This window comes from Cnephaeus nilssonii, assembly GCF_951640355.1.
Source record: "Cnephaeus nilssonii genome assembly, chromosome: 13".
Lineage (NCBI taxonomy): Eukaryota > Metazoa > Chordata > Mammalia > Chiroptera > Vespertilionidae > Cnephaeus > Cnephaeus nilssonii.
The window spans coordinates 887,532-911,520 of NC_137084.1; the positions used below are offsets into that span (position 1 = coordinate 887,532).

The 23,989-nt window shown below is 70.8% G+C and overlaps 2 protein-coding genes across 2 annotated transcripts; one reads left to right on the forward strand and one right to left on the reverse strand.

Moving 5' to 3' along the window:
• The first annotated feature begins 1,037 nt into the window (after window positions 1-1,037).
• On the forward strand, window positions 1,038-17,417 carry SLC67A1 (solute carrier family 67 member 1). Its single transcript, XM_079788854.1, has 10 exons — window positions 1,038-1,258; window positions 2,670-2,767; window positions 3,413-3,573; window positions 3,971-4,103; window positions 10,558-10,676; window positions 11,197-11,304; window positions 11,712-11,812; window positions 13,988-14,089; window positions 14,293-14,413; window positions 15,967-17,417. Exons 1-10 carry the CDS (start codon window positions 1,115-1,117, stop codon window positions 16,152-16,154), a joined length of 1,275 nt encoding a protein of 424 aa, XP_079644980.1. The 5' UTR covers window positions 1,038-1,114; the 3' UTR covers window positions 16,155-17,417.
• Window positions 17,418-17,539: 122 nt separating this feature from the next.
• On the reverse strand, window positions 17,540-18,503 carry PHLDA2 (pleckstrin homology like domain family A member 2). Its single transcript, XM_079788856.1, has 2 exons — window positions 18,010-18,503; window positions 17,540-17,822 (listed from the first exon to the last, which is right to left on the reverse strand). Exon 1 carries the CDS (start codon window positions 18,436-18,438, stop codon window positions 18,019-18,021), a length of 420 nt encoding a protein of 139 aa, XP_079644982.1. The 5' UTR covers window positions 18,439-18,503; the 3' UTR covers window positions 17,540-17,822; window positions 18,010-18,018.
• Window positions 18,504-23,989: the final 5,486 nt, after the last annotated feature.

A 23,989-nucleotide genomic window follows, 5' to 3' on the forward strand; every position in this document is an offset into this window, starting at 1 on the left:
CCCCAGCACCCCAGCCCCCAAGCCCCCAGCCCCCCAGGCCCCCAGGCCCCCAGTGCCTGCCAGCCCCCAGCCCCCAGGCCCCCAGCCCCCAGGCCCCCCAACCCCTCAGCCCCCCAGGCCCCCAACCCCAGCCACGCAGAGGGACCTCTTGAAGCAAGTGGCTCTGGGGGCCCCAACCCATGGGGGCGTCACCACAGTGTGACTTGGGGAAAGCGCTGTGCCTGCTACTCCCAGCAGCCTTCTGGTTGGGGGCGGGGGGGGGGGGCATCCCCAGAAATGCTCCAGTCTCCCTGGCCCTCCTCTGGTCTCTGTGCCCCCTCCCCTCCATCCCTCTCTCATCCTTCCCAGCCTGTCCCTGCCCCTCCCCCTCTGCACCCCATGTCCGGACTGGACGCCCAGTGCTGCTCAGAGGTCAGAGGTCCCGCCTCCCACGGCGACAGGGAGAAATGGGAGTGCAGGCGAGTCAGGGCAAAGTCAGGCGGGGAGGGAGGAGGCTGGCAGGGTGCCCGGCTGTGGGGCGGCCCGCAGGGGGAAGGGGTGTGTGTCAGGCTGGGCCAATGAGAGCGAGGCGGCCACGGACACCGGGGTGTCCCCGAGAGTGGGGGTGTCCTGGTCCCTCTGGGTGGGCTGGAGTCTCAGGTCACCCCGGGAGGGTGGGACCCCGCACCCAGCCCAGATGGGCCAGGTTCAGATTCACCAGGAGGGCTCACTCCCAGACGGTGCCAGGCTGAGCCCCGGGTCACCAGGCCAGAAAGTGGTCCTTCCCCTCGAAGCGGCTTCGTCGTGGGGTGCACTGGGCCTAAGGAGCCCCCGCACCCCCACACGGGGACCCCCATCCACCCCAGGCAGGAGGCACCCACCTGCGCGGCAGTCAGCAATCACGCCAGGCCTGCCTGCCCCTGAGGACGGCTGCGCGCCTCCCGGTGGAAGGCGTGTGGGCAAGACCGGCCCCCGGCCGCACGGCGGGTCCCACAGCACCCGCCCCGCCCGCAGGCCCTCCACAGGCCCGGCGCCCGCACTCCCGCCCGCCCGGTGACTCAGCACCCTCGCCCGGCACACAGCAGGACTTTGGCCCCTGCCAGCCTCCGACCTGGATCCCTGCAGGATCCCCAGGATGCAGGGTGCCGGGGCCCCCGGGGGCCAGGGCCAGGCCCCCTCGGGGATGGGCGCCCTGGGCCGGCCCAGGGTCCTCCTGCTCACCTACCTGCTGACCACGCTGGACCTCACCTGCCTCTTCATGCAGTTCTCCGTCCTGCCGGTGAGCACCCTCCCCTCCACCGGCCCCCAGGCTGCGCTCAGGCCCGCTCCCGTCCACCTGTGCGCCCGCAGGGCGGGGGAGCCTGAGGCCCCGGACCCTCTCGCTGGGGGCCCTTGCCACACTGGAGCTGGGTGAGGGACCCCGGGACCGTGCCTCCGGGCACCCCATCAGCACGTCCTGGCTCTGGCGCACAGCCTGCCACTGCCCTCCGACCACAGCCGCCTGGTCCTCGCCCGCCTGGGGCTTCTGCCCTGTTGAGCCGGCCCCTCCCTCCCCGCGCTCACACCCACTCGGCTCACTCGCGCCCCAGCCTCCTAGCCGCACTCGCCTCTGCCCAGGCCAACCTGCCTGGCACCGCAGCGCTTCCCGCCATCCTGCTCCCCGGGGTCAGCCCACAGCCAGGTCCTCGGCCACGGGGTCGGATGTCCTGTCTCCCCAGGACAGCAGGAGGCGGGGCGGACGGCCCCATCCATGCCTCCCTGTGCCTCCCGAGTAGGCAGTGGGTGAACAGGCCACTGTGGCTTCCCGGTTACTGCCCACCCAGCAGCCCATCACCCCCCTGCACCCCTGGGAGCCCCCCACAGGCTCTCACCCCCACCCAGCGACAGCACCAGGGGCTTTGGGGGTGCCAGAGCCCCTGTCTGGTCCGTCCAGTCCCTGCCTGGGCCTGGGGTGGGAGTGGCCATCGCCTTTGCCACCAAACTGGCACTGGCCCAACAGGAGCCCAACACCCGCCCCTCAAGGCCCAGCACCCTCCGCCCACAGCCTCCTGTCCTCAGCACGGGGTGGCCGGGGCAGGCCCCGATGTCCTCGCTGTAAAATGGGTCCCAGCCACCCTGCCTCGGAGGGCTAGTGGGGAGCGATGAGTGCCCAGTTGGAACCCCTAGGAGAGCTGGTGCCCAGCACAGCAGCTGGTGGGGAGGGGCTGACGGCCAGGAGACTGGGGTCCCCACCTCCTGTCCCCTGGGGGGACACTGGTCACTGCCCTCCGCTCCCCAGACGGGCCTCAGTGGGAGGGGTCGAGGGGCCAGAGACTGCAGAGCAGGCCGGGGCCACCGCCCGGAGCTCACCAGGCGCTTCGGCACCATCTCCTGTGGCCTGGGGGCACTCAGCCTTCACCGGGCAGCTCTGAGCGACGGTGGGAGGCGCATGTGCCCCACGGAGGGAGGGAGGGAGGGAGGCCAGCCGCTGCCTCCACGCAGCCCTCCCTGGTCCCTGGACCCAGAGGCCCCCAGGGGCTCCCCCTTCCACGAGAGCACCTGCGTCCCCTCCGGGCACAGCGCAGAGCCCCGGGGACAGACCCCCGGCACCCCTCCCCCAGCCTGTCAGGGCTGCCCCTCCCACGCCTGCCCCAGAGCACCCTGGATTCCAGATCCGGCCTTCCCGCCCTGAGGGCCCCCCTGTGTCCCAGTACCTGTCCCGCAGGCTGGGCCTGGACTCCGTGACCTTCGGCTACCTGCAGACGGCCTTCGGCGCCCTCCAGCTGCTGGGCGGGCCCATGTTCGGCAGGTACCGTGCCCCCCACCCCCCCGAAGCCATGGGCTGCCCTGCCAGGTCCCCGACCTCACACTGGGCCCCCCAGGGGGACGCCAGCTCCCATTCCACAGAGGGGCACACAGGCACGGAACAGCTTTAGTCCCTTTCGGGCTGCGGAGTCACCCCATGACTTCCACCAGAGAAGAGAGAGGATCTCCCTGGTGAGACTCGTGACTGGAAGGCCCAGCTCCATGGGGGGCTGGACCTGGGGCCCCACTGGCTCGCCCTCCTGCACACTCCTTGGGGGACAGAGCCACGTGGCAGGAGTCAGGTCTTGGGGGACTCCGCAGGGAAGGGACTCCCGAGGCAGCGAACCGGGCAGACAGGTTGTGGGGCGGGCGGCCCAGAGCAGGGAGGGTGACCGCACAGGACAGGCTCTCTGTAGAAAGCACACACCCTGGGTCCCCTCCGACCCCACGCCTTGTGCTCGGGATGGGGGCGCCGGGCTGGGTCAGACCCCAGGTCACCGCAGCCGCCCCATTGGAAGGGTGGGGACCGAGGCCGCCGCGGGAGGGAAGCCCAGCAGCGAAACGGGGGGGCGGGGGGGGGGGGGCCCGGGCCCGGATCAGCCCTGGGGTGGGCGGGGGCGGCGGAGGGTCTCAGGTGCGGGGCCTCCAGGTTCGCAGACCAGCGCGGGGCGCGGGCCGCCTTCGCCGCCTCCTTCCTGGCGGCCTCGGCGCTCTACCTGCTCCTGGCGGCCGCCTGCAGCCCGGCCCTGCCCGGCGCGGCCCTGCTCTTCGCCTCGCGCCTGCCCGCCCCGCTCATGCACGCGCTGCCAGGTAGGCGGGGCCTGACCCCAGGGCGGGCAGGGTCACCCCAAGATGTTAGCCTGGACCTGAGAGCAAGACAGGATGAGGGGTGATGTGGGGGCGTGGCCTGGGGCTGAGGGGGACAGCTCAGAGGGAAGAGGGGGTGGGGGCGTGGCCTGTGGGGGCAGGTCGGGGTGCAGGGGTGGGGGCGTGGCCTGTGGGGCTGCAGGGGGTGGTATGGGGCGTGGCCTGTGGGCGGTGGGCGGGTGCAGGGTGGGGGCGTGGCCTGTGGGCGGTGGGCGGGTGCAGGGTGGGGGCGTGGCCTGTGGGCGGTGGGTGGGGCAGGGTGGGGGCGTGGCCTGGCCGCACAGGGGTCAGTGAGGGGGCGGCGCCGCTCAGCCCCCCCCCCCCCCCGCTTCGCCCCCAGCCGCCCAGATGGTCATCGCCGACCTGTCGGCGCCCGAGGAGCGGCCCGCGGCCCTGGGCCGCCTGGGCCTCTGCTTCGGCGTCGGCACCATCCTCGGCTCCCTGCTCGGCGGGACCCTGAGCGCCGCGTGCGGGTGAGTGGACGGGCGGGCGCGGCCGTCGAGGGGGCGGGAGTGCGGGTCGGGACGGCGGGCTGGGTCGGCTCCGTCCCGCCCCTCCGGCCTCGGTTTCCCCTCCTGCACGCGGGCGGGTGGGGTCTGGCGGGGACGCGGGGCCGAATCCTCCCGGCGGGAGGGGCTGCAGGGGCGGCCGCAGCCGGCAGGGGGCGCGTCGCCGTCACCGTCACCGTCACCGTCACCGTCACCGTCACCGTCAGCCGCGGGGCCGCAGCCTCGCCGGGGCAGCCCAGCCAGCCGGTGTCCGGTGTCCGGAAACCCAGTTTCCTCAGGGAACCCGGGCGGCGGGCCCTGGGCCCTGCGATGGGGGTGCTGGGCCGCGAGCCCCTAGACCGGAGGGCAGCTCGTGGGCGGTTTAATAACCGCGAGAGAAATAAAGGCCTCTGTCCCCTCCGCGCGCACACGCACACACGCACACACACGCACAAGCACACACGTGCACAGATACGCACACGCACACATGCACACACGCACACACGTGCACACATACGCACGCGCACACATGCGCGCACACACGCACACATGCACGCGGACACACGCACCGGCTTTGCACCCCAGAGAGCCCAGCCAGCAGTTCCCACAGGCGGTCACAGGGACCATCCCGGCCGCACCCCCCACCCCCGACCCCTCTGGAGGGGCTGAGCCGCTGCTGTCCCTGTGGCCTGGGCGCGCCTCCCGGAATGCCTGGCCCTGGAGAGGCCGCCTGGCGAGGGGCGGGGCCTCCTCCCACCGCCCGGAGCCCAGTGCCCTCCTGGGCCCCCCCCCAGAAGCCCCCACACCCGCTCAAACCAGCTTTCTTCACGGGAGCGAGTCTCGCACTGACCGCACCTCCATCCGGCCGGTTTGGCTTTGGTCTGGGTGGTGGCGGGTGAGCTGCCCGGGGCTGCCTTCAGGGGGCAGATGTCCTGGTGTCGGACTACACACACTCACGTGCACACACACACACACATCCACTGTACATGCTCCCACACACATGCACACACACACCTTACACGCTCACGCACACAGGACAGCGGCTCGCTGCTCGGCTTCTGGCTGACACTGGCACGTGGCCCCCCAATCTTGGAGGACCCTGTGCCAGCCCCTAGGCTGGGGGGGGCCGTTTCCCCAGGCCACGAGCCCACAGTGCTGGAGGCGGCTGGTGGTGGCTGAGCCCAGGGGTGGGGGGCCCAGGGAATGCTGGGGAGGCCTCTGTCGCAGCACCCTGAGCCCACCCAGCATCCATCAGGGCCTGGGTTTGGGGAGTCCCCTCTGCTGAGCGTCCCGGCAGGAGGGCAGGACATTCATGTTCCTCGCAATGTTTATTGCACACCTACTGAGTGCCCCTGGGACCCCGGGTTCTGGGATCGAGTGGCAAACAGACAGGCTGAGGCCTCAGACGCAATGACTGTGACACATATTCCCGTAACGTCAGGCCGAATAGCAGGACCGGGGGCCGCGTGAACAGGCCGTCACCTCACCTGGAGACGGTGGGGCTGCCTGGCTGCCGTGCTCCGTGGTTGAGCGTTGACCTGTGAACCAGGAGGTCATGGTTCAATCCCCTGTCAGGGCGCATGCCCAGGTGTGACTCCATCCCTTACCATGCGGGAGGCAGCCAGTCCATGATTCTCCCTCATCATGGGTGTTTCCATCTCCCTCTCCCTCTCCCTTCCTCTCTGACATCAATAAAAAAATTTAAAAAAGAAGAAGAAGGTGAGGGCAGAGGCAGGAGGACCCGTGTGACTGGAGTGGAGGGGAGGGGGACCGAGGGGCAGGCAGGCCATGGAGCCCCGGGCAGGCGTGAGCAGGCAGGTGTAACGGAGCTGCCGTGCTGAGAACTGGGGGGAGGGGGTGAGCAAGACCAGCGAGGGGCTGCCCCAGGCAGGACAGGGTGGCACCGGCCCAGGAGCGGCTGCGGGGCGGGGGGGGGGGGGGGGGGGGTGGAGAGGGGGGACAGAGAGCCGGTTCCGGCCTGGTTTTGCCTACGGGCGGGGGGGGGGGGGATGCGTGTGTGAACTCAAGGTGGTGCCCGACTCGGGCTGAGGGACGGTGCGGGGAGGGAGGCCAGGCTGGGAAGAGCCGGCTCCGGGTGGTTCAGAGCCCTGGGAGCTGGTTTGGGTCGCAGGGTGGGGAGGGGCAGGTGTCAAAGTGGAGGCACAGGAGGGCCGAAGGGAAGGTCCATTCGGGGAGCCGCGAGGCATGGGGTCACGGAGGGAGGACCCGCCACGCCGACGAGGCCGGAGTGACCGCGGATTCCGCCTGGACGGGCAGCGCCTCCTTCGTGCTGGGCGGGCGGGAGCCCGGCTCCAATTCTGAGTCAGGGTCCGGGGAAGGAGGGACCCCATCTGCCAGGGAGAGAAAAAAGGGGGGCAGGGGCTGAGAGGGAGGACCCCCCCCGCCCCGCTGCCCCCCATCCGGCCCCCCTCAGCCTCTCAGCCCGGCACCTGCTCCCACTGGCTCCGCTCCTCGCCTCGCCGGGTGGTCTCCCCTGGGCAGCGGCCCCCCCTCGCCAGCCCTGCCCCCACTCCTTCCCATGGCACCCGGCTTCCTCTCCAGCCCAGCTGCTGGCCCCGGGGAGGCCACTTCTCTCTCCCTGCCAGCGGCTTCCAGAACATTCCATTCGCTTCCCTCTTTCATCCCAAGATCTAAGGCGCTTTGTGTCCTTGGAGTTTCCTTTGATGGCGGGGAGACAGGCTCCCCGGTGGAGCGCCCAGGCCTTACCCGAGGCCCAGGGAATCGGCTCCAGATGCCTGATGCCCCTCTCCCCGTCCCCCCTCCCTGCTCGCCTCCCCCGCCTCCTCCTCGGGAGGGGAGCCGAGAGGAAGTGGCCTTGGCCGGGCTGGGCTGTGTGACGGGCGCTGGCATAACTGGTTTGGGCTCAGCCTGGAGCCCAGGCCTGGAGGCCTGGCTCCCTCGGGGGCAGGGACAACTCTGTGACCCCCAGGCTCTGTGACCCCCAGGCTCTGTCCCCCCGCGGTGGTCGGATTCCGGCAGATGCCTGCCAGGCCACGGGTCTCGGCCAGGAGAGTGTGAGCGCGGGGCGGGCAGCGTCGGCCACAGGCCACGGCGGAGCGGGAGCTGGGCCTCCGTGCTCCTGGGCGCTCACCGGCTATGAGTGGCCCAGCTCTGACCCAGCTGCGCCCGGGGCCTCGGGGACTCATCGGCTTTATCAGGGGGTGGAGCCGGCCCTCCCCGGAAGGCCAATCCCGCCCGCGGCCCAGCGAAGGCGTGGGAAACCCTTATCTCGCTGACAGGTTTCCGCCCGGCAACACCCCGGCTTCCCCTGCCGCTGCCGAGCCGGCATCCGGCTGTCCTGACTGTCTCGGGGCAGGAGTGACTCACCCTCAGCCAGGCCACCTGCCCCGCCTGGTGCTGGGTGGCTCACCGCAGCCGTGCCAGGCTCTGCCTCCAGCCCGGGGTGCCAGGCCCTCAGACAACCCGGGTGCCAGGCCCTCAGACAACCCGGGTGCCAGGCGCCGGGTGTGCAATCCAAGGGCATGAAGGGCGGGGTGATGGGCTGGGGGTCAGGCGTCCCCGCGGGAGGCCTGTGGGCCCAGTGAGGGCCAGTGGCTGCTTGTGGACCTGGGGCTGGAGGGGGGCTGTCAGGAGCCGCCCCGCGGGAACCCCCTGCAGGGGCCCTTCCTCCACGGTCCTAGCCCCCCGTGTCCCAGCTGACCCCAGCCTGCCCTCCAGCTGGGACAGGTGAGGGGCACACAGCCGGGGGGACCCCAAGCCCCACCTGCAGCCAGGCCGGGGGACCCGGCCACCTGCCAGCCCCTCAGAGCCGCGGCCCAGCTGGGGGGGCAGGCCAGCTTCATAGCGGATCGGCCCCTGGGGCCGGCCAGGGCTGGCGGGAGGACACAGCGGGGTCACTGGGGGGCAGGCGGCCAGGCCCCGCCCCCCGGACAGTGTCCTGTGGGCCACAGGGGCCTCGGGACAGCGGGCAGCCTTGGGGGTCCCGGGAGGGTGGCCCTCCTCTGTCTGAGGAGGGAGGACCCGTCCAGGGAGCCACAGCGACGGACCGAGAGGACTCGGATGCCCTTCATGGCGTCCGTGCGGCTGTCTGTCCAGCCTCTTGTCCGGGCGGCGGACAGAGTCGCACGGAAGGCGCTGCCCTCGCGGTCGGCACTCCACCTGTAAGAAGGGCCCCGTGAGCCGGGACCCCATCCCGGGACCCCATCCCGGCGGCCCTGCGCCCGAGCTCCCGGGCGGGATCGAGCTCCCGGGCGGGATCGGCGGGAGGGCCCAGGGGCGCCCGCGAGGCCCTCGGCGCAAAGGCCTGGCCGAAGCCGCCCCCGGGTCCCTCCTTCCCGCCCCCTTGGCACTCTGTCCTGGGGGAGCCGGGGGCCTCTGAGGTGCGGGACAGCCCCCCTCCCTCCCGGGCCCCCTCGGTCCCGGGCCCCTCTGTCATCGCCGCCACGCAGGGCACCATCAGGATCCAGAAGCGGCCTGGCTCCCGCCGCCGACCCCCGCCTGTCACCAGCCTCCAAAAATAGCCATCTGAGGGGCTGTTCCGCCCCCGCGTTTCCGGGCGCCGCAGAGAACGCAGGTCTGTCCCCGGCCCAGCAGTGACGTCGGCCCAGAGCCCTGAAGAAAGAGCCCTCTCTCGGGGCCAGCGCCCGGCGTCCCTGCTCGCGTCACAGACCGGCTCCTGCGGCCGGCGGCCACTCCGGGTCCAGCCCCGGACCTGCAGCCTGCAGCCGGCCAGGCCACGGAAAGGCCCTCCGGGGGGGGGGGGGGTCTGGCAGTGGGAGAGCCTGAACAGTGGCCTCGTGGGCAGGGGGTGCTGTGGGTAGGGGGGCAGGGACAGGCCCGTGTGGGCGGGAGGGGTCAGGGCGGCACGTGCAGGCTGGACACGGGCCCGCTGCACCCCTGTGTGAGCCGGGCAGGTCCCAGCCCGAGAAACGAGGGGGCCAAGAATCTAGTCCCACGGGCTTCCCTCTTGGTGTGTGCGCATACAGTTTGTGTGTGTGCATGTGTGTACATGTGTGTGCAGTTTGTGTGTGCATGTATACCATTTGTGTGTGCGTGTGGTTTGTGTGTGTGCATGTGTGTGTGGTTTGTGTGTGTGCATGTGTTCTTGTGTGTACAGCTTGTGTGTGTGCATGTGTGTACATGTGTGTGCAGTTTGTATGTGCATGTATGCCATTTGTGTGTGTGTGGTTTGTGTGTGTGCATGTGTTCTTGTGTGTACAGCTTGTGTGTGTACAGCTTGTGTGTGTGCAGTTTGTGGGGGGGTGTACATGTCTGACACTCGCACAGTTGTGGGGGGAGGGTGGGGGCGCCCCCTCTGACGTCCGTGGGGAGCTGAGGGCAGCTGGGGGGAGGCTGCCTGTGGAGGTGCAGGGGAGCCCGCTGAGGCCACGGACCTCGCACCCGCGCCTGTGCCTTCGTTCCCAGGCGACACCGGCTGCCTGGGGCTGGGGGCGCAGGCCTGTCCTCACCTCCTGGTGGGGTCAAGGGCCAAGTTTCCAGGCGGTGACGCGGTGGGGGGGGGGGGGCTCCCTCAGAAGTGAAAGTGCAGGAACAGCCTGGGTCACAGCCCTTGGCGGCCAGCGGGCAGCGGCCTGAAGGTGGTGTCCTGGGCTTTGCGGGGCCAACGCCTCCCCAGGTCCCGTGCCCTGCGCCCCGGAGGGGGATGGGAAGGAGACCCAGAGGCCCCACGTGCAGGCCTGTCCTGTGGCTCGGATGAGGCCACACTGAGGGCCTCGGGGGGGAGCGGAGATTCAAACCCAGACCTGCCCATCCGGCACCTCGGGCCCAGTCTCGCCGGCCCCTTCCCGGTGCCCGGCCCCGCGCTGCCTGCGTCTCTCCCCTTCAGCCCAGTCACCACGGACCAGTCGCTCTCAGCTCCCATCCCCCACCCCAGGGGACCCCTCTGGCCCCACCAGAGGGAGGAGGACTGAGGACTGGCAGCCTCAGTTTCCCCCTCTGTAAAATGGGTGGGACATTGCCCTGCCCACTTCTGCCAGCGGGCGGCGGGCAGCTCCTCCATTGGGTCCCAGTTTCAGGGACAACGTGGCCTGTGGGCGCCGGTGCCACGCGGGTCCCAGGGCTCGGACACCCTGCCAGCCCGGAGCAGTGGGTGCGGCCCGGCCTCTGGCGGCCTCTGGCGCCTGGGCAGCCTGAGAGCCCTCGGGCCCCGGGAGAGTCACCCCAGCCCTCGGGGCTCCCATCCTGGCTCCGGCCACCTCCGCTCCCTCCTCCATTCCCCGGGGGCCACGGGGCCTCCCTGCTGTGAACGCTGAGGGCCTCCGCCACAGCGTGACGGCCGTGAGGGCAGGAAGGTCGTCAAGGGAGAGCCCTGAACAAGTGCGCCTACGGCCCCGCCCCGCCCGCCGGGTCACGGGCTGAGGGTGCGGGCTGCTCCGTGTTGAAGGCGGGGAGATGCTCAGGCGGCCCGGCCCTGGGGTGACCACCACTGTCCCCCCAGGATTCAGTGTCCAATCCTCGTGGCTCTCGTGGCCAACCTCCTGGGAGCCGCCCTCAGCGTCACCTGCATCCCCACCAGCACCAAGGGGCCCGGCGCCCACGGCCAGGCCGCCCCACCGGGTGAGTCCCACCAGCCACGCGCTCTCTTCAGAGCAGCCCTGAGCCCAGGGCCAGGCTGGCGCCGTCCACTGAGGCAGGCTGCGCGCCCCGCCTGCGGGCACCCGGGGCTTGGGGAGGGACTTGGCGCCCCGCAACCCTCCCTTCCATGAGCCTCTCGGGTGCTGACGCCTTTGGAGCCCACGGGGGCGGGGGGGGGGTGTGGGCCACAGAGGGGCCCTGGTCTGAGGAGACCGTGGATGGGCCAAGGCGGTGGGGGTGGGGAGGTGCCAGGGAGCCTGGGTCTCAGTCCCCCTCCCTCTGGTGGGGCCGAGGGGTCCCCTGGGGTGGGGAGAGGGTGCTGGGGCGGAGCGGGAGCGGGCACAGGGCAGTGGTGACCAGGACCCCGAGGCCCCAGCAGCAGGCGGGGTGCGGCCTGGGGAGCACCACGCGGGCGGGTGCCCAGTGTCGGGCCGAGCCCCCCATTCAGGCCGAGGAGGGAGGACCTGGGGGCGGGCCTGACGGCTTCTCTCCCGTGACCCAGGCGTCCCCGAGGCCCGCGTGTTTGACCTGAAGGCCATCACCCGCCTGCTGCTGCGGCCGGGCGTCCTTCCCGTGTTCCTGGTCAAGGTGGTCTCCGGCTTCCCCTCCGGTGAGTCCCGGGCTGCCCCGGGCACGCAGAACAGGCACAGCCAGCATGGAGGCCCTCACCTCTGACCCAGGCCCCGGCTCCCACCCAGGCCGGCTCTTTGGGCACGGGGACTGGAGCCATGCCATCGAAAGGGGCCTTCGAGGGCCACTGGTGGGTCTGGGGTCGGATCCTCCCACATCGCCAGCCCTGGGACCCCGTCTCCCATCTGCCCTCTTGGGGTGCCCACCTGTGCGAGGGACAGCGCCCAGCCCCCTCCTGCTCACTCGCACAGCCCTGAGGGGGCGTCCCGTGCCTGGGACCTGGCCAAACTGCGGGAAGCGCCTGGTCCAGCTGGCATCACCCGCTCCTCCCGCCACGGTCCTGTGGGCGACCCCGCTAGCCCATCCCTGACCCCCGCCCCCGCCTAGGGCTCTTCATGGTCATGTTCTCCATCATCTGCATGGACTTCTTCCGGCTGGAGGCTGCCCAGGCCGGCTACCTCATGTCCGCCTTCGGGGTCCTCCTGATGGTGAGTGAGGCCGGGCGCCAGGGCGGGCAGGGGCCCTGGGCGTGCCTCAGTCTCCCCTCCCCGCACGGGCTTCCCTCCCCCCTCGGGCTCCCCTCCCCCCACGGGCTCCCCTCCCCCCTCGGGCTCCCTCCCCCCTCGGGCTCCCCTCCCCCTCGGGCTCCCCTCCCCCCTCGGGCTCCCCTCCCCCCTCGGGCTCCCCTCCCCCCTCGGGCTCCCCTCCCCCTCGGGCTCCCCTCCCCCTCGGGCTCCCCTCCCCCCTCGGGCTCCCCTCCCCCTCGGGCTCCCCTCCCCCTCGGGCTCCCCTCCCCCCTCGGGCTCCCCTCCCCCTCGGGCTCCCCTCCCCCCACGGGCTCCCCTCCCCCCTCGGGCTCCCCTCCCCCTCGGGCTCCCCTCCCCCCTCGGGCTCACCCCCCTCGGGCTCCCACGCTGGCCTGTCCACTGAGAGTCCGCTGAGTGCCCCGAGGCAGGAGGGACAGGGCGGGGCCGGCCCAGTGCTGGGCGTGGGAAGGAGCACTGGGCTCCGTATAAGACACCGAACGGGGGGGGGGGGTCTGCAGGGCCAAGTGGGGCCGCAGGGGGGGGCCCCGGGAGGCAGACGAGGTCTTCCCTGCCCCCCCCGCTCGCCCCCCCCCCCCCCGGGCTCCAGGAGCGCTGTGTGGTGTTGGGAGAAAGAGACGGCGTGTGAAGCCACAGTCAGGCTTCTCCAGGCCCACACGCCGGGTCCTGGCCTCTGTCTGCGTGGAACGCTGAGGCCAACTGCGCACGAGGGGGACGTGGGAGCGGGTGTTTTCAGAGAACGCTGATGATTTGAAAGAGGTTTTTTGAAATACGTTTTTATTGACTTCAGAGAGGAAGGGAGAGGGAGAGAGAGAGAAACATCCATGAGGAGAGAGAATCATGGATCGGCTACCTCCTGCACGCCCCCCACTGGGGATCCAGCCCACAACCCGGGCATGTGCTCTGATCGGGAATCGAACCCTGACCTCCTGGTTCATAGGTCGACGCTCAACCACTGAGCCACGCGGGCCGGGCTGAAACAGATTTATGTCAAGCAGGCAGGGAGGAGGTGGTCGGTGCCATTCTGCAAGGCTGGGCCGCCCCAGGACGCCCAGCTCAGGCGGGCGCTGACCCCCAGCTTGCCCATCCCCCAACCCTCTGAGCTCCAAGCCCCAGGTGCCTGCCCAGTGGAGGGGTGAGCGGACCAGATAGGGAGCCTCAGGCTGGCCTGGGAGCAGCCTGGGGGCTGGGCCTGCTCTCTGCGTGGACCCTTCCCACCCTCCTGAGCGGAGCCGAGGGCAGGAGGAGCAGCTCCGAGGACCGGCTGGGCGCGGGGTGCTGAGGGACAGCGGGGGCGGCCGTGGCCTCGGAGAGCCCGCTCCCTGCGCAGGGCCCTCGCCTGACCCAGGGCCAGGCACTTCCTGGTGGGAGCGGCAGCCATGCCAGCCTCGGGCCTCAGTTTACCCAGTTGTAACTGGGGTGGTGGCTCCTAGGGCGTGGGGAGGACACAGCTCCTGGCCCAGTCCCGGCACAGGGGTGGCTCCCGAAGACAGGCCGGGCCGGGCTGCGGGCCACCGGCTGGGGTCCCAGTGCAGCCACCTCCTCTCCGAGCCCGTCTCCCCCCCCGTGAAATGGGCAGGCCCTCCACCTCAGGCAGGGGACAGAGCGGGGCTGAGGGAGCAGAGTTGGGGGCCAGGGGACACTGGAGGGGCCTTCACAGGACCACGGGGTCCCCAGGCTTGGACCCAGGGCCACACCGGGCATTTTCAAATGATAAAGGACATGTTTTAACATAACATAACCCATCGCACCCCCCGCACCCCACACCCCGTCCCTCCCCCCGCCCCCCGCCCCCCCAGTGAAACGGCCCCTCTCGGATTAGGACGCTGACATTAAAGAGACGGGATTCGAAGTAAATGTGAACATGGACTTCTGAGTGGCTGGCCGCACACACGTGTGGGAGCGTGTATGTGTGCATGCATGTGTGTGTGTGTGTGTGTGTGTGTGCATATGCGAGGCCCCACCCCTCTCCTCTGTCTCCCAGGGTCCTCGGGGCCCACCCTCCTGCCCTGGAACCGGTCACTGCGAAGGGCTGGGCTGCAAAGGGTGGAGGTGCCCAGCCGTGGGGCGCTGGCCGCACCCTGACCCTCCTCCTGTCCCCCCGCCCCCCCCCCCCAGGTCATCCAGGGCCTGGTCATCGGCCGGCTGAGCAGCCGCTTCTCCGAGGCCGCACTGCTCCGGGCCAGCGTGCTGGTGCTCAGCGTGGTGGGCCTGGCCATGGTGAGCACCCGGCTGCCCACAGGGGCAGGGTTCCAGGCCTGCGGGCTCCCTGACCCTCGGCTCTGCCCCGCTGCGTCTGAGCTCCTGGGCCCTCCCACCCCCTAACCCCCTCCCAGGGCCCCTCTATGGGACCTCGGTGATGGGGCCTCCTGACATCTCCCCTGGGCACCCCAGTCACCGTGGCCCTGCCCGCCCCGTGCCAGGCGCTGATGTCCAACGTGTTCCATTTCTGCCTCCTGATGCCCGGCCTGGTCTTCGGCCTGTGCCTGCTCAACGTGGTGACGGACAGCATGCTGACCAAGGCCGTCTCGGCCTCGGACACCGGTGAGCACAGCGGCCACGGCGAGGAGGCCCGGGGCCGGGCCCGCCCTCGGGAGCCTGCTCGGGGCTCGGGTGAAACAGCTATCCCGATTCGGGGCGGGGGGGTGAGAGGCTGGCCACCACTCGGCCCAGCTGGGCCCAGCCGGCCCTGCTCCTGACCCTGCAGACCAGTCCAGGGCCAGACCTGGGGGCGGGGGGAGGGCTCCCTGGTGGTGGCACCGGCTTGGCTCTCAAGTACGGGCAGGACTTCACCGGAAAGGAGGGGAGACGGCTTCCAGGCTGGGCCCAGCTGAGCAAAGATGTGGAGGTGGGGGTAGGAGAGGCTCCTGCAAGGCGAGTTAGGGAGACAGCCGGGTGGGCGGGGCGTGGGGAGGGCGGAGGCCAAGGCGGGCCAGTCCCCTCTCCCCCCCCAGCATGGTGCGCAGGTGCCAGTCAGGGTGACTGCGCAGCTGGTTAAACCCGGGAAGCCTCGGGCCCCCCGGGGGGGACACTGGGAGTCCCTGGGCCTCAGAGGGCCAGGCTCCCGCCCCCACCCAGCTCCAGGCCTGGTGCAGACCGAGTTCAGGGGCTCCTAGCGGCTGTCCGAGGGGAAGGGCTCCCCAGCAGCAGGGGTAGAAAGCTCGGGGGGCCTGGCTGACGCTCGGTCCGTGCGTCTGTCTGTCTGTCTGAGGCGCTGGCTGAGGCCTGTGGTCCTGGGTCCCGGGAGGCCAGGTGGGGCCTGGAGGGCTTCCGGGAGGGGGCGGCCAGCGCGTGGGAGACCAGGAGCAGCCGGGGACAGGCCTGAGAGGGGAGGGCAGGGCCCGGCCTCACGGTGCCGGAGGCCCCACCCCCGGCGTGGAAGGAGCCAGGAGCCGGTTCCCAGCACCAGCCTGGGAACCCCAGGCCACAGAGGGGGCGGTAAATTGCTCCCCGTGTCTGCCGGGCGGGGTGCGTGGGCGATGGGAGAGGCTGCTCTGCCGTTTCCCTCCGGCCCTGAGCCCAGCGCAGCTCCCAGGCGGCTCCCTGACCAGCCAGGCTCCCCGTCGGCCCGGGGCCCTGACCTCCCGGCTGGGCCAGGAGCCACGACAGGCTTGCCCACAGCGAGGGGAACCTGGAGGTGGGGTCAGAGGCGGTGGGTGCCCTTCGTAAGCCCCCAAAGCCCTCCGGGCCCTGTGGGGTGCGTTCCCTCAGGTCCCATGGGGGGGCTGTGTGGGACCCTGGGATGTGTGGCCACCTTGCTCCCCAGGCCCAGCCCTCACCTGGCCGCTCACCTTTCACCACCAGGCTCACCCCACCCCGTTTCTGTCGGCTGCGCACCATCGCCATCTCCCTGGCGGCCGGCGAGGGCGGGCCCCCCCCCCCCCATGACGGCCCAGGCCGGGCCCCTCCTGTGCGTGGGAACTCTCCGGCCCAGGGCGGCCGGTCCGGCGGGCCCTTCATGGCTGAGTGGTCCCCAGGGAGCAGGCCCGCAGGCCGTGGGGGAGGGGCTGGGCCCAGCGGAGGGTTGGGGAGACAGGAAGTGAGCGGTGGTGACGCTGAGGGACCCCCAGGCCTGACCCATACCCCCCGCCCCACAGGGACCATGCTGGGCCTCTGTGCCGCGGTGCAGCCGCTGACCCGCACGCTGGGGCCCACCCTGGGGGGCCTCCTGTACCGCGGCTTCGGCGTCCCCGTCTTCGGCCACGTGCAGTTTGCCGTCAACCTCCTCGTCTTCCTGGCCCTCTGGAGGCAGCCCACGCCCCGGAAGACGGACAAAGTCCGGTGACCTTGGCCCCCGGCACAGACTGGCAATAAATTCCCTGGGCACCGCTTCCGGCCTCGTCTCTGCGGCTCCCGCTCAGGCCTGCGTCTGGTCGGGCAGGGGCCTGGCGGGGAGAGATGGAAAGCTGGAGGGCTTCATGGAGGAGGGTGCAGCTGGGCCCCGGGCTCTGGGGGGCAGAACCACCTAGAGCTTGTCCCGGTGGGAGGGGGGCCTTGTCCCTGAAGTCCATCACCACCTCCCGTGAGACGCCCAGAGAGGGGGAGCCTGCTGCCCCCTCCCTCCTCCGGCTCCAGCATGGGCCTGACCCTGGGAGCACGTGGCCCCCACGCCCCCCCGCACGCCCCATGAATTCTCCAAGTTGTTCCTGTTCCTGAGAGAAAACGTTTTTGTGTTTAGAGACCAGGAATTCCAGGCTTGGGAAGGGGTGGGGGCCCAGCGGGGAGCCCGGGCAGCCAGGCCTGAGACCTGGGTGCACCATCACCCCCTGCACCCCGACGCCGGCTCCCGGAGAGGGGCACGGGGCAGGGGAGACCAGGGGCTGCTGTGACCGACGACAACCTTGACGGGGCACACGGCCCGAGACCTGAAGGCCCCCCCTCCCCCCCCCCCAGGCTGCCTTTAAAGCCATTAAACCCTCAGATTCCGGCCCCAACCGGACGGAGCCCGACTCCTCTGGACCCCTTTGGGGACCGGAATCTCGCTCCGGGCTGCTCATTCGTCCCGAGTGGGAGGGTCCCTCCGGGGGCCCGGGGACCATGCGGCTGGCCCGTCCTACCCTCTGAACCCCACCCCCCACCCCCATTTGCCCGGGGACTTCATCCCCGTGTTCCAGAGCACGCCTGGCAGGAAGCGGCTTCCTCTCTGGGCCCAGCACCCGGGGGGAGGGGCGGGGGCGGACACGGCCAGTGGGTCACATCCCTCAGGCCTCCCCACCCCATCACTGGTCCCGGGCCCTCCGGGCCTCAGCTCCGCCACATCCTCCCAGCACGGCCCGCTCTGCTGGCCTCCATGGCCGGCGATGGTGGGGCCGGGCGGCCAGACCACCCGGAGCGCGTGGCCAGACGGGTGGGGCCAGAGGCCCGCAGGCCGGGAGGCCGAGCAGGTGGCGCGTGGGCGTGAGGGCAGCTGCCCGGGGAGGCTCCTGACCGCGGCGCCGCGTGTAAATGACCTCCCGGAGCCAAAGCTGCCACCCGCCCGTCCTGCCGGTCACGCCCCAGCGGAAGTCAGCCAGGGCCCAGCCCCAGTGCACTTCCTGCCTCTGGAGCGGCTGCCCGGGGAGGAGGTGCCACCCGCTCATTCATTCAAGCCCTTCCCTGCCCTCCTGACCGGCCGCACCCCAGTGACTGCGGCCGCCCCCCCATTCCCAGGAAGGCACGCCGACCCGCGGGTAGAAAAGAGAACCGATCGAGTGGTTTATTGGAATGCCACCGGTGCAAAAACAGAATATTAAGACGTAAGACGTGGTTTAACGACAAACAGCCATCAAAATAAATACATAGATAGTCCAATAACTTAACGCGCCCGCGCGGCGGGGCGACTCCCAGGGCAGGTCCCCTTCTGCGGGGAGGGACCCGGCCGCCCCCGGCCCCGCCTTCAGTCCTCGTCGCGGTCCGAGGGGGGCATCAGCAGCTCCAGCCGGCGCGGCCCGGCCGACTCGTCCAGTGCGGGCTCCTGCGGGGAGAGGGGCGTCAGGGGCTGCGGTCCCCCCTGCGGTTCCCGGAGGTCCCGATGCCACCGGGGCAAGCGGCGGCTCCCGACGCGCGCCCCGGACACGCCGCGGAGGGTCCCCTCTCCGAAGTGAACCCTCGACGGGGCAGGGCCGCCCCCCACCGTCTGCCGTCCGGGCGGGCGCACTCACCGCGCGGGCTCAGGACGCGCGGGCCGAGCGGGGCTCGGGGGCCGCGGGTGTCGGGGCGCCGGGAGGGTGGGGGGCCGCGGCGCGCTCCTGGCGGAGGCGGACGTCCTGCAGGGCGCGGCGGTTCTGGAAGTCGATGAGCGCCAGCGTGATGGCCGCGTTCCAGCAGCTCTCGCCCGCGCAGCGGAAGTCGATCTCCTTGCGGTCGGTGGTGACGATGGTGAAGTAGACGTACTTGCCGGTGCGCTCCACGCAGTCCACCTTGAGGATGGAGTGGAAGCGCAGCTCCTTGGGGCGCGCGCCCGGGCCGGCGGGGAAGAGGCGCAGGCGGTCGGGGGTGAGCACGCCGCGCTTCTTCTTCCAGAGCTGGAACAGGCTGTCGCTGCGCTTCTCCAGCTCGCCCTCGCGCAGCACCTCGCCGGGGGTCTTCATGTCCGCGGGGCCGGGGCGGGCGGCGCGCTCGGGCGGCGGTGGCGAGAGCAGTGTGGTCGGGCCGCCCGGGCGCGCGGTCTTTATAGCGGCCCCGCCCCGCGCCAGGCCCCGCCCCCGTGACACGCCCCCGGAGGCCACGCCCCCGCCCAGCTCCGTGTCCCGCCCACCGGCGCCCCACCGTCCCAGCCCCCGAGCCCGGCCACCCGGCTGCCCGCGGTCACCCTTTCCTTTAAGTCTGCAAACGCATCAGCGCCCCTCCGACCCCCCGGCACCCCAGACCCATGGGTGACACGCGGTCCCCACCCCGCCCAGGACGCCGGCCCCGCGGAGGAATGTCCGGCCCTGCCCGCGGTGACTCAACGCCCGGGGGCCCCCGGGAAGCACCCGCAGCCCGGGCCGACCCAGGGCGGGGGGCGGGGACGGAGAAGGGGGCGCCCAGATCCCCACCCTCCAGGCGCCCCAACACCCATCCCTGCCGCTCTAGCGCTCTTGGGGCGAAGCAGGTCTCGGCCCCCAGCCCCTCCCACGCCACAGGGGCCCTTTTCCCGGGGAGACCCTCCGGGGGCTTCGCCACCATCGGCCTCCCGCCCACCGGGCCCCGAGGGCCGGGCCCCTGGAGAGCAGGTGCTCTGAGCCCCATTGTCCGGCGGCGAGAAGCGGACGGGGACCCCTTTCAGATGCGGAAAGTGTTACAAGAGCTCCGCGTGGTGCCCAGCGGATGTGGGGTGAAGGCCGCGCGCCTCCCGTCCCGGGGCGGGGACCTGTCCTGGACCCCGAGCTTGGACCGCCGGCGGGGGGGCGGGGTGCGGATCCGCTGGGGCCGCACGTGCGGCGGGAGAGGCCGGGAGCGGAGGGGCGCGGTGCGGGAGGCCTGTCCGCCGGGCGGAGGGCGGCGGGGGCGGCTGAGTCATCCCTGCCAGCCGGCGCCGGGCGGGCGTTTCCTTACCGCCTTCCTTAGGGGCTGAGCGGGAGCAGGAACTGGTGGCCACTCCTCCTGGTTCCCAGGGCGGGGGGTGGGGGGGGGGGAGCCGCCAAGGGGATTTCTGGGGCGCTCAGCCGCCCGGGGGGCCCCACCTTCCAACACCCACGGAAGCTGTGACCCAGCAGGAGTGGCAGGGAGCGGGGCGGTGAGAACCAGCACCTCCACATGTGGGATGGGTCCAACTGAAACGCAGGTGCCCGGTGCCACCGAATTAAACATTTCCGCCCGGACAGCCCAGGGCGCCCAGGGCAGGAGCGGGTGGCCCAGCCGCCTCCTCCCCCGCCCCACCCGGCTCTGGCTGTGCGGCTCGGCCCAGCCCCCTGACCCGAGGGTGGTCCAGACCCTGGAGGGACATCGCGGGCTCAGGTCTGTGCCATGGCAGCCAGGTGGTGCTCACTGTGTGGCTAGAGGGCTGGTTGGGGGTGCAGGTGAGTCCCTCGCTAAAGGCTCCACCAGCCTGCGGACTCCCCAGCACCCGGCCCTGGCCCCCGCAGCCTGTGCTGAGCTGAGTGGGTCTCGGGCTGATGGGCAGACCTGGTCCTCGGGGCAGTGGGACACCAGGCACAGACCAGGGGTGCCGCTGTCACTGTCCCTAGGGAGCCACCATCCGGCCACCCCCGAGTGCCCACCGCTCTGCAGGGACCCTCTGAGGTCCACCAGCCGCCAGCCTGCCCCACCCCCCACCAAGGGCCAGTTGGTGGAACCTGAACTCTGGGCAGACCGGACGCTCAGCACCGCTTAAGGTCCTACTGTGTGCCTGCAGGCCCTCCTTGTGCTCGTCCTCGCAGGAGAGGAGAGGAGCCCAGGTGTGGGGTGTGGGGTGGGGCGGTGGGGCCTGGAGGAGCAGGGCCGTGAAGGTCAGTGGGGTCGGTGTGCAGGCACAGGCCCAGCCTCTGTGCACCGCCCCAGACCGCCCCGCGGGGGCATGCTCCCCCTACTTTCAGGTGTGGAAAGAGAAGCCCCAGGGAATGGGGGAGACCAGAAACAGCCGAGGCGGGGCTTGGGGTGGTGGGAGGGAGGCTGGGAGAGTGGGGCCAGGTGCCCTTCCCGTCTGGCCCTCCCCTCCGGGCGCTCACTCTGCCCGGGCCTGGCCGCCCTGGGAGGCGGTGGTGGTGACCTGGGGGTTGTGCTGACAAGTGGGCGTGAGCGGGAGCTGGGAGGACAGGTCCCGGGGGGTGGGGAGCCCACCGCTCTTCTCCTCAGAGGCTCCTGGGCAGGGGACCGGGAGAGCACCCTGAGGGAGCTGGTGGGAACCGGCCAGGCCAGGCCCACCCAGGCAGCCTGACTCCCAACAGCCCCGCCCAGGCCTGAGACCTGCGGGGGTGGGGGTGGGGGTAGGGGAAGCGGGTTTGACCACCGTGTCTGAAGCTGCTCCATCCCCGTGCAGCTCGGGCCAAACCAGCCTGACCCTGGAGCGAGGGGAGGCCCTGTCTCCGCCCCCAGCAGGCCTGCCCGCCTGAGGGGCCACTTCCTGGGAGACAGAGGCAAAAGCTGGCCGAACATCTTGGGGGTGGGGAGGCTCCCTGGACCACTGGACAGCCAGGAGCCTAGAGGACCACCAGGATAGCTGCCCACCGGGGACCGCGCCCCCCCCACCCCCTCACCCCGGGATCTAGGCCCCAGACAGACCCCTGACCCCACTCTCCGCCACGGCCGGGCTGTGGGGCTTGTTTTCTTAGGGATAAGATGAGGGCCTGAGAGGTGACTCGTGGGACGGATTGGCCAGCACCGAACCCCAATCCGTCCCACCGAACCCCAAGGCCTGGGCAGGGAACGGCCCCCTGCAGGTGGCTTCTGGGTTGGGGGCATGAGGGGCACGGCGCGCTGGGCTTCGCCTCCTCAGTGGGTATGGCTCCTGAGATACTCAGGTCCGCGGGGACCTTCCCAGGCAGCGAAACTGGCCCTCGAACCCCTGGCCAGGGACACCGGCCATCCCGTCCAGCTGGGAGGTGTCAGGTGGCCATGAAGAACGAGGCGCCTCTTCGAAACTCCGCGTGTGAGGTCATTTCCACAGCAGTGACGCAGCCAAGCCCGAGGCTGCTGCCAGCCAGCCTGTAGGAAGGTGTGCGTCAGCGGCTGGTGCCTGGGATTGGACACCACCCCTTCCTGTGTGGGGGGGTGGGGGGGTGCAGACTGCCACGGGTCCCCTGCCTGGAAGACCCTCTCCCTGGCCTCCTCCAGGGAGCCCTCCTAGATTGCCAGGGCAAACTCTCAGGCCGGCTCCCACCCACCGTCAGGAGAGGAGGGGAGGCGGGAGAACAGGGAGGCAGGGAGAGGGGCAGGGGAGAAAGGCCCACACTGCCCGGAGGCGGCCGGCGCCAGTCCACCGGGCCCAGCCTGTGGTCCAGGCCTGCCCTCTGCTGGAGGTGCAGCCTGGGAGAAGGGAGGCCCAGGGCGGAAAGGGGGAGGCCTGCTCCCACCTGGTTTCGGGCTCAGGCTCAGCCTTGGCTCCTTAAAGCTGTGTCCCTTGTTGCTCTCGCTCCGGGCCAAGCCCCTGGGCTGGAGTCTGATGGGCGGGCCCACCTCAGCAGGCCCTGGGGGTCCAATGCAAGTGATGCTCCTGGAAACCCCCCCCCCCGCCCCCCGGCTCCCCGGACAGCTCAGCTCCCTCCATCCCTCGGCGCCCTGCTAGAAGGCAGTCAGCTCCCCGGACGCAGGGACAATCTTGTTCTTTGGGGCCCCAGGTGCTCAGGAAACATTTTGGGGGAAAGGGGACTGAAGTGTCCACCTCACTGCCCCAAAGACCTCACTCTGGTCAGAGCCGGGAACTTGGAGGCTGCCTGTCAGTAAAACCGGGTGGGGGAGGGCCTCTGGGAGCCTGGTGAGTAAGTGCATTAATGAAAGGCAGATCCCGGGCGCTGCTGCAAGTGGGGGCAGCCTGCACTCAGGGGAAGACCCCAGACCTCCTGTCCCCAGCTCCCCTCCTGTCGTCCGAGAGGGCACACTCTGTGCTGAGGCAGGGCTGGCTGCCGGTCGGCAGGCCCTCGGTCTGAGCACAAGGGGCGTCCTCGGCAGGTTCCCCAGCTCCTGGGGGAAGGGACGGTTCCGCAGGCAGGTCCCCAGCTCCTGGAGGAGCCCTGGAGTCGAGAGGGTGCCCGCGGCTCCGCCCGCCTCTGCGGGGCCTGGAGGAGGACTGAGCCACAGGCCCCAGGAGGCCGGGCCTGGCTGCTGTTGGCTCAGGGCCAGGCCTGTTAGGTTGTCATGGAAAGTAACATCCGGCCGCCGCCCACAGCACAGTCAGCATGGTCAGGCGGGGCCAGTGACTGGCAGTGGTGACACCTGGGGCGGGTGGAGCGGTGTCTGGGGCACCAAGGTGACTTGGCCTGGGGGAGGGGTGCCGGGGAGCTGTCGTGGGACCTGCGACAGGCTGGAGGGGTCCAAGGCTGACAAGGTGCCTGGGGATCCTCACCAGCTTCTGAGGATGAGCTTGGTGGTGGTAGTGGTGGTGGGGGCACAGTCCTGCTGTTGGGGACCACTGTGTCTCTTGGTGGGGGGCCAGATGCTGGGTCTGAGGCTCCTCAGCCTCCCCTGCCCCCCAGACATGCCCTGAGGTTGAGGGGGGAAGGGCGAGTCTGCCTCCCGAGGAAGGAGGCTGGGAAGTCACTCTGACAGGAAGGGACCGAAGTCCAGGTGCGGCCACACTGGGTGGCGGGGCGGCCAGCTGGCAGGGAGCCGAGGGCAGCCTACACGGGCGATGCCAACAGGACTCCACGCCCACAGCCCTGCTCCAACCAGGGGCTCTGCAGCAGGAGGGACCGGTGAGGGAGAACAGCCCACCCCGTGTTCCCCGCCACGGGCGCTCGGGAGGGAGACAGGACACCCAGGTTCTGAGCAGAGGGGCCTCCTCAGGGCAGGACAGAGGTCAGCGACACCGAGACCGGCCTGGCTGAAGCCGAGGGCCCAGCCCCTCTCCCCCGCCCACCTCCCCCCGCTGGGCTAGTCCTGGAGGAGCCTCCAGCAAACCCCTCTGGGAACAGGAGCCCTGGGCTGAGGGGATGGCAGGGGCCAACAGGAGCCATGAGCCACCGCAGGGGTGGACAGAGGCTGCCGCCAGGCTGTGGGTGATCACAACTCCTGACCCCTCGAGAGGAAAACCAGCGTTTTAAGTGGAGTCCCCCCAATGTGGGGGCTTTTGAAAAAGGAGCTCCAATGCGGTGTAATTCACACCCAGAGGCCGCGGGTACCACCTGTGTAACCACTTCCTTCTCCCAAACAGGGCCCCGCCCCAGCAGGTGCCGAGCAGGTCCCAGGTCCCAGAACCCCGTCCCCCACCGGCCCACCCTCCCTCAGGTCATGCTTTCCTGTGTCGTGGGGACCTGATAGTGGGGCCACTCTGTTGTGGGGTACACAGCATTGCTAGCACCCCACCTTTAACTGCTGGCACCTGGGGGAAGCACTGAGCTGCCTGGGGGAGGCGAGCCCGTCCCAGGCGGGGTGCCAGGAGAGTCAGAAAGGGCAGCGGGACCCAGGCCAGTCTTGTGTGACAGGCAACACCCCAGCCCTGAGGGAGGGAGGCGCCCCAGCCTCTAACAGAGCAAGGGTGGCCTGGGGAGTCAGTCACCCTAAGGA

What these genes read in the sequence shown, in the direction of transcription:
- SLC67A1 (XM_079788854.1), top strand. Translation starts at nt 1,115, where the DNA reads ATGCAGGGTGCCGGGGCCCCCGGGGGCCAGGGCCAGGCCCCCTCGGGG. An exon ending in CGGCCAGGCCGCCCCACCGG is followed by an intron (nt 10,677 to 11,196) that starts GTGAGTCCCACC and finishes CCCGTGACCCAG; the next exon opens with GCGTCCCCGAGGCCCGCGTG. An exon ending in GCGTGGTGGGCCTGGCCATG is followed by an intron (nt 14,090 to 14,292) that starts GTGAGCACCCGG and finishes GCCCCGTGCCAG; the next exon opens with GCGCTGATGTCCAACGTGTT.
- PHLDA2 (XM_079788856.1), bottom strand. Translation starts at nt 18,438, where the DNA reads ATGAAGACCCCCGGCGAGGTGCTGCGCGAGGGCGAGCTGGAGAAGCGC.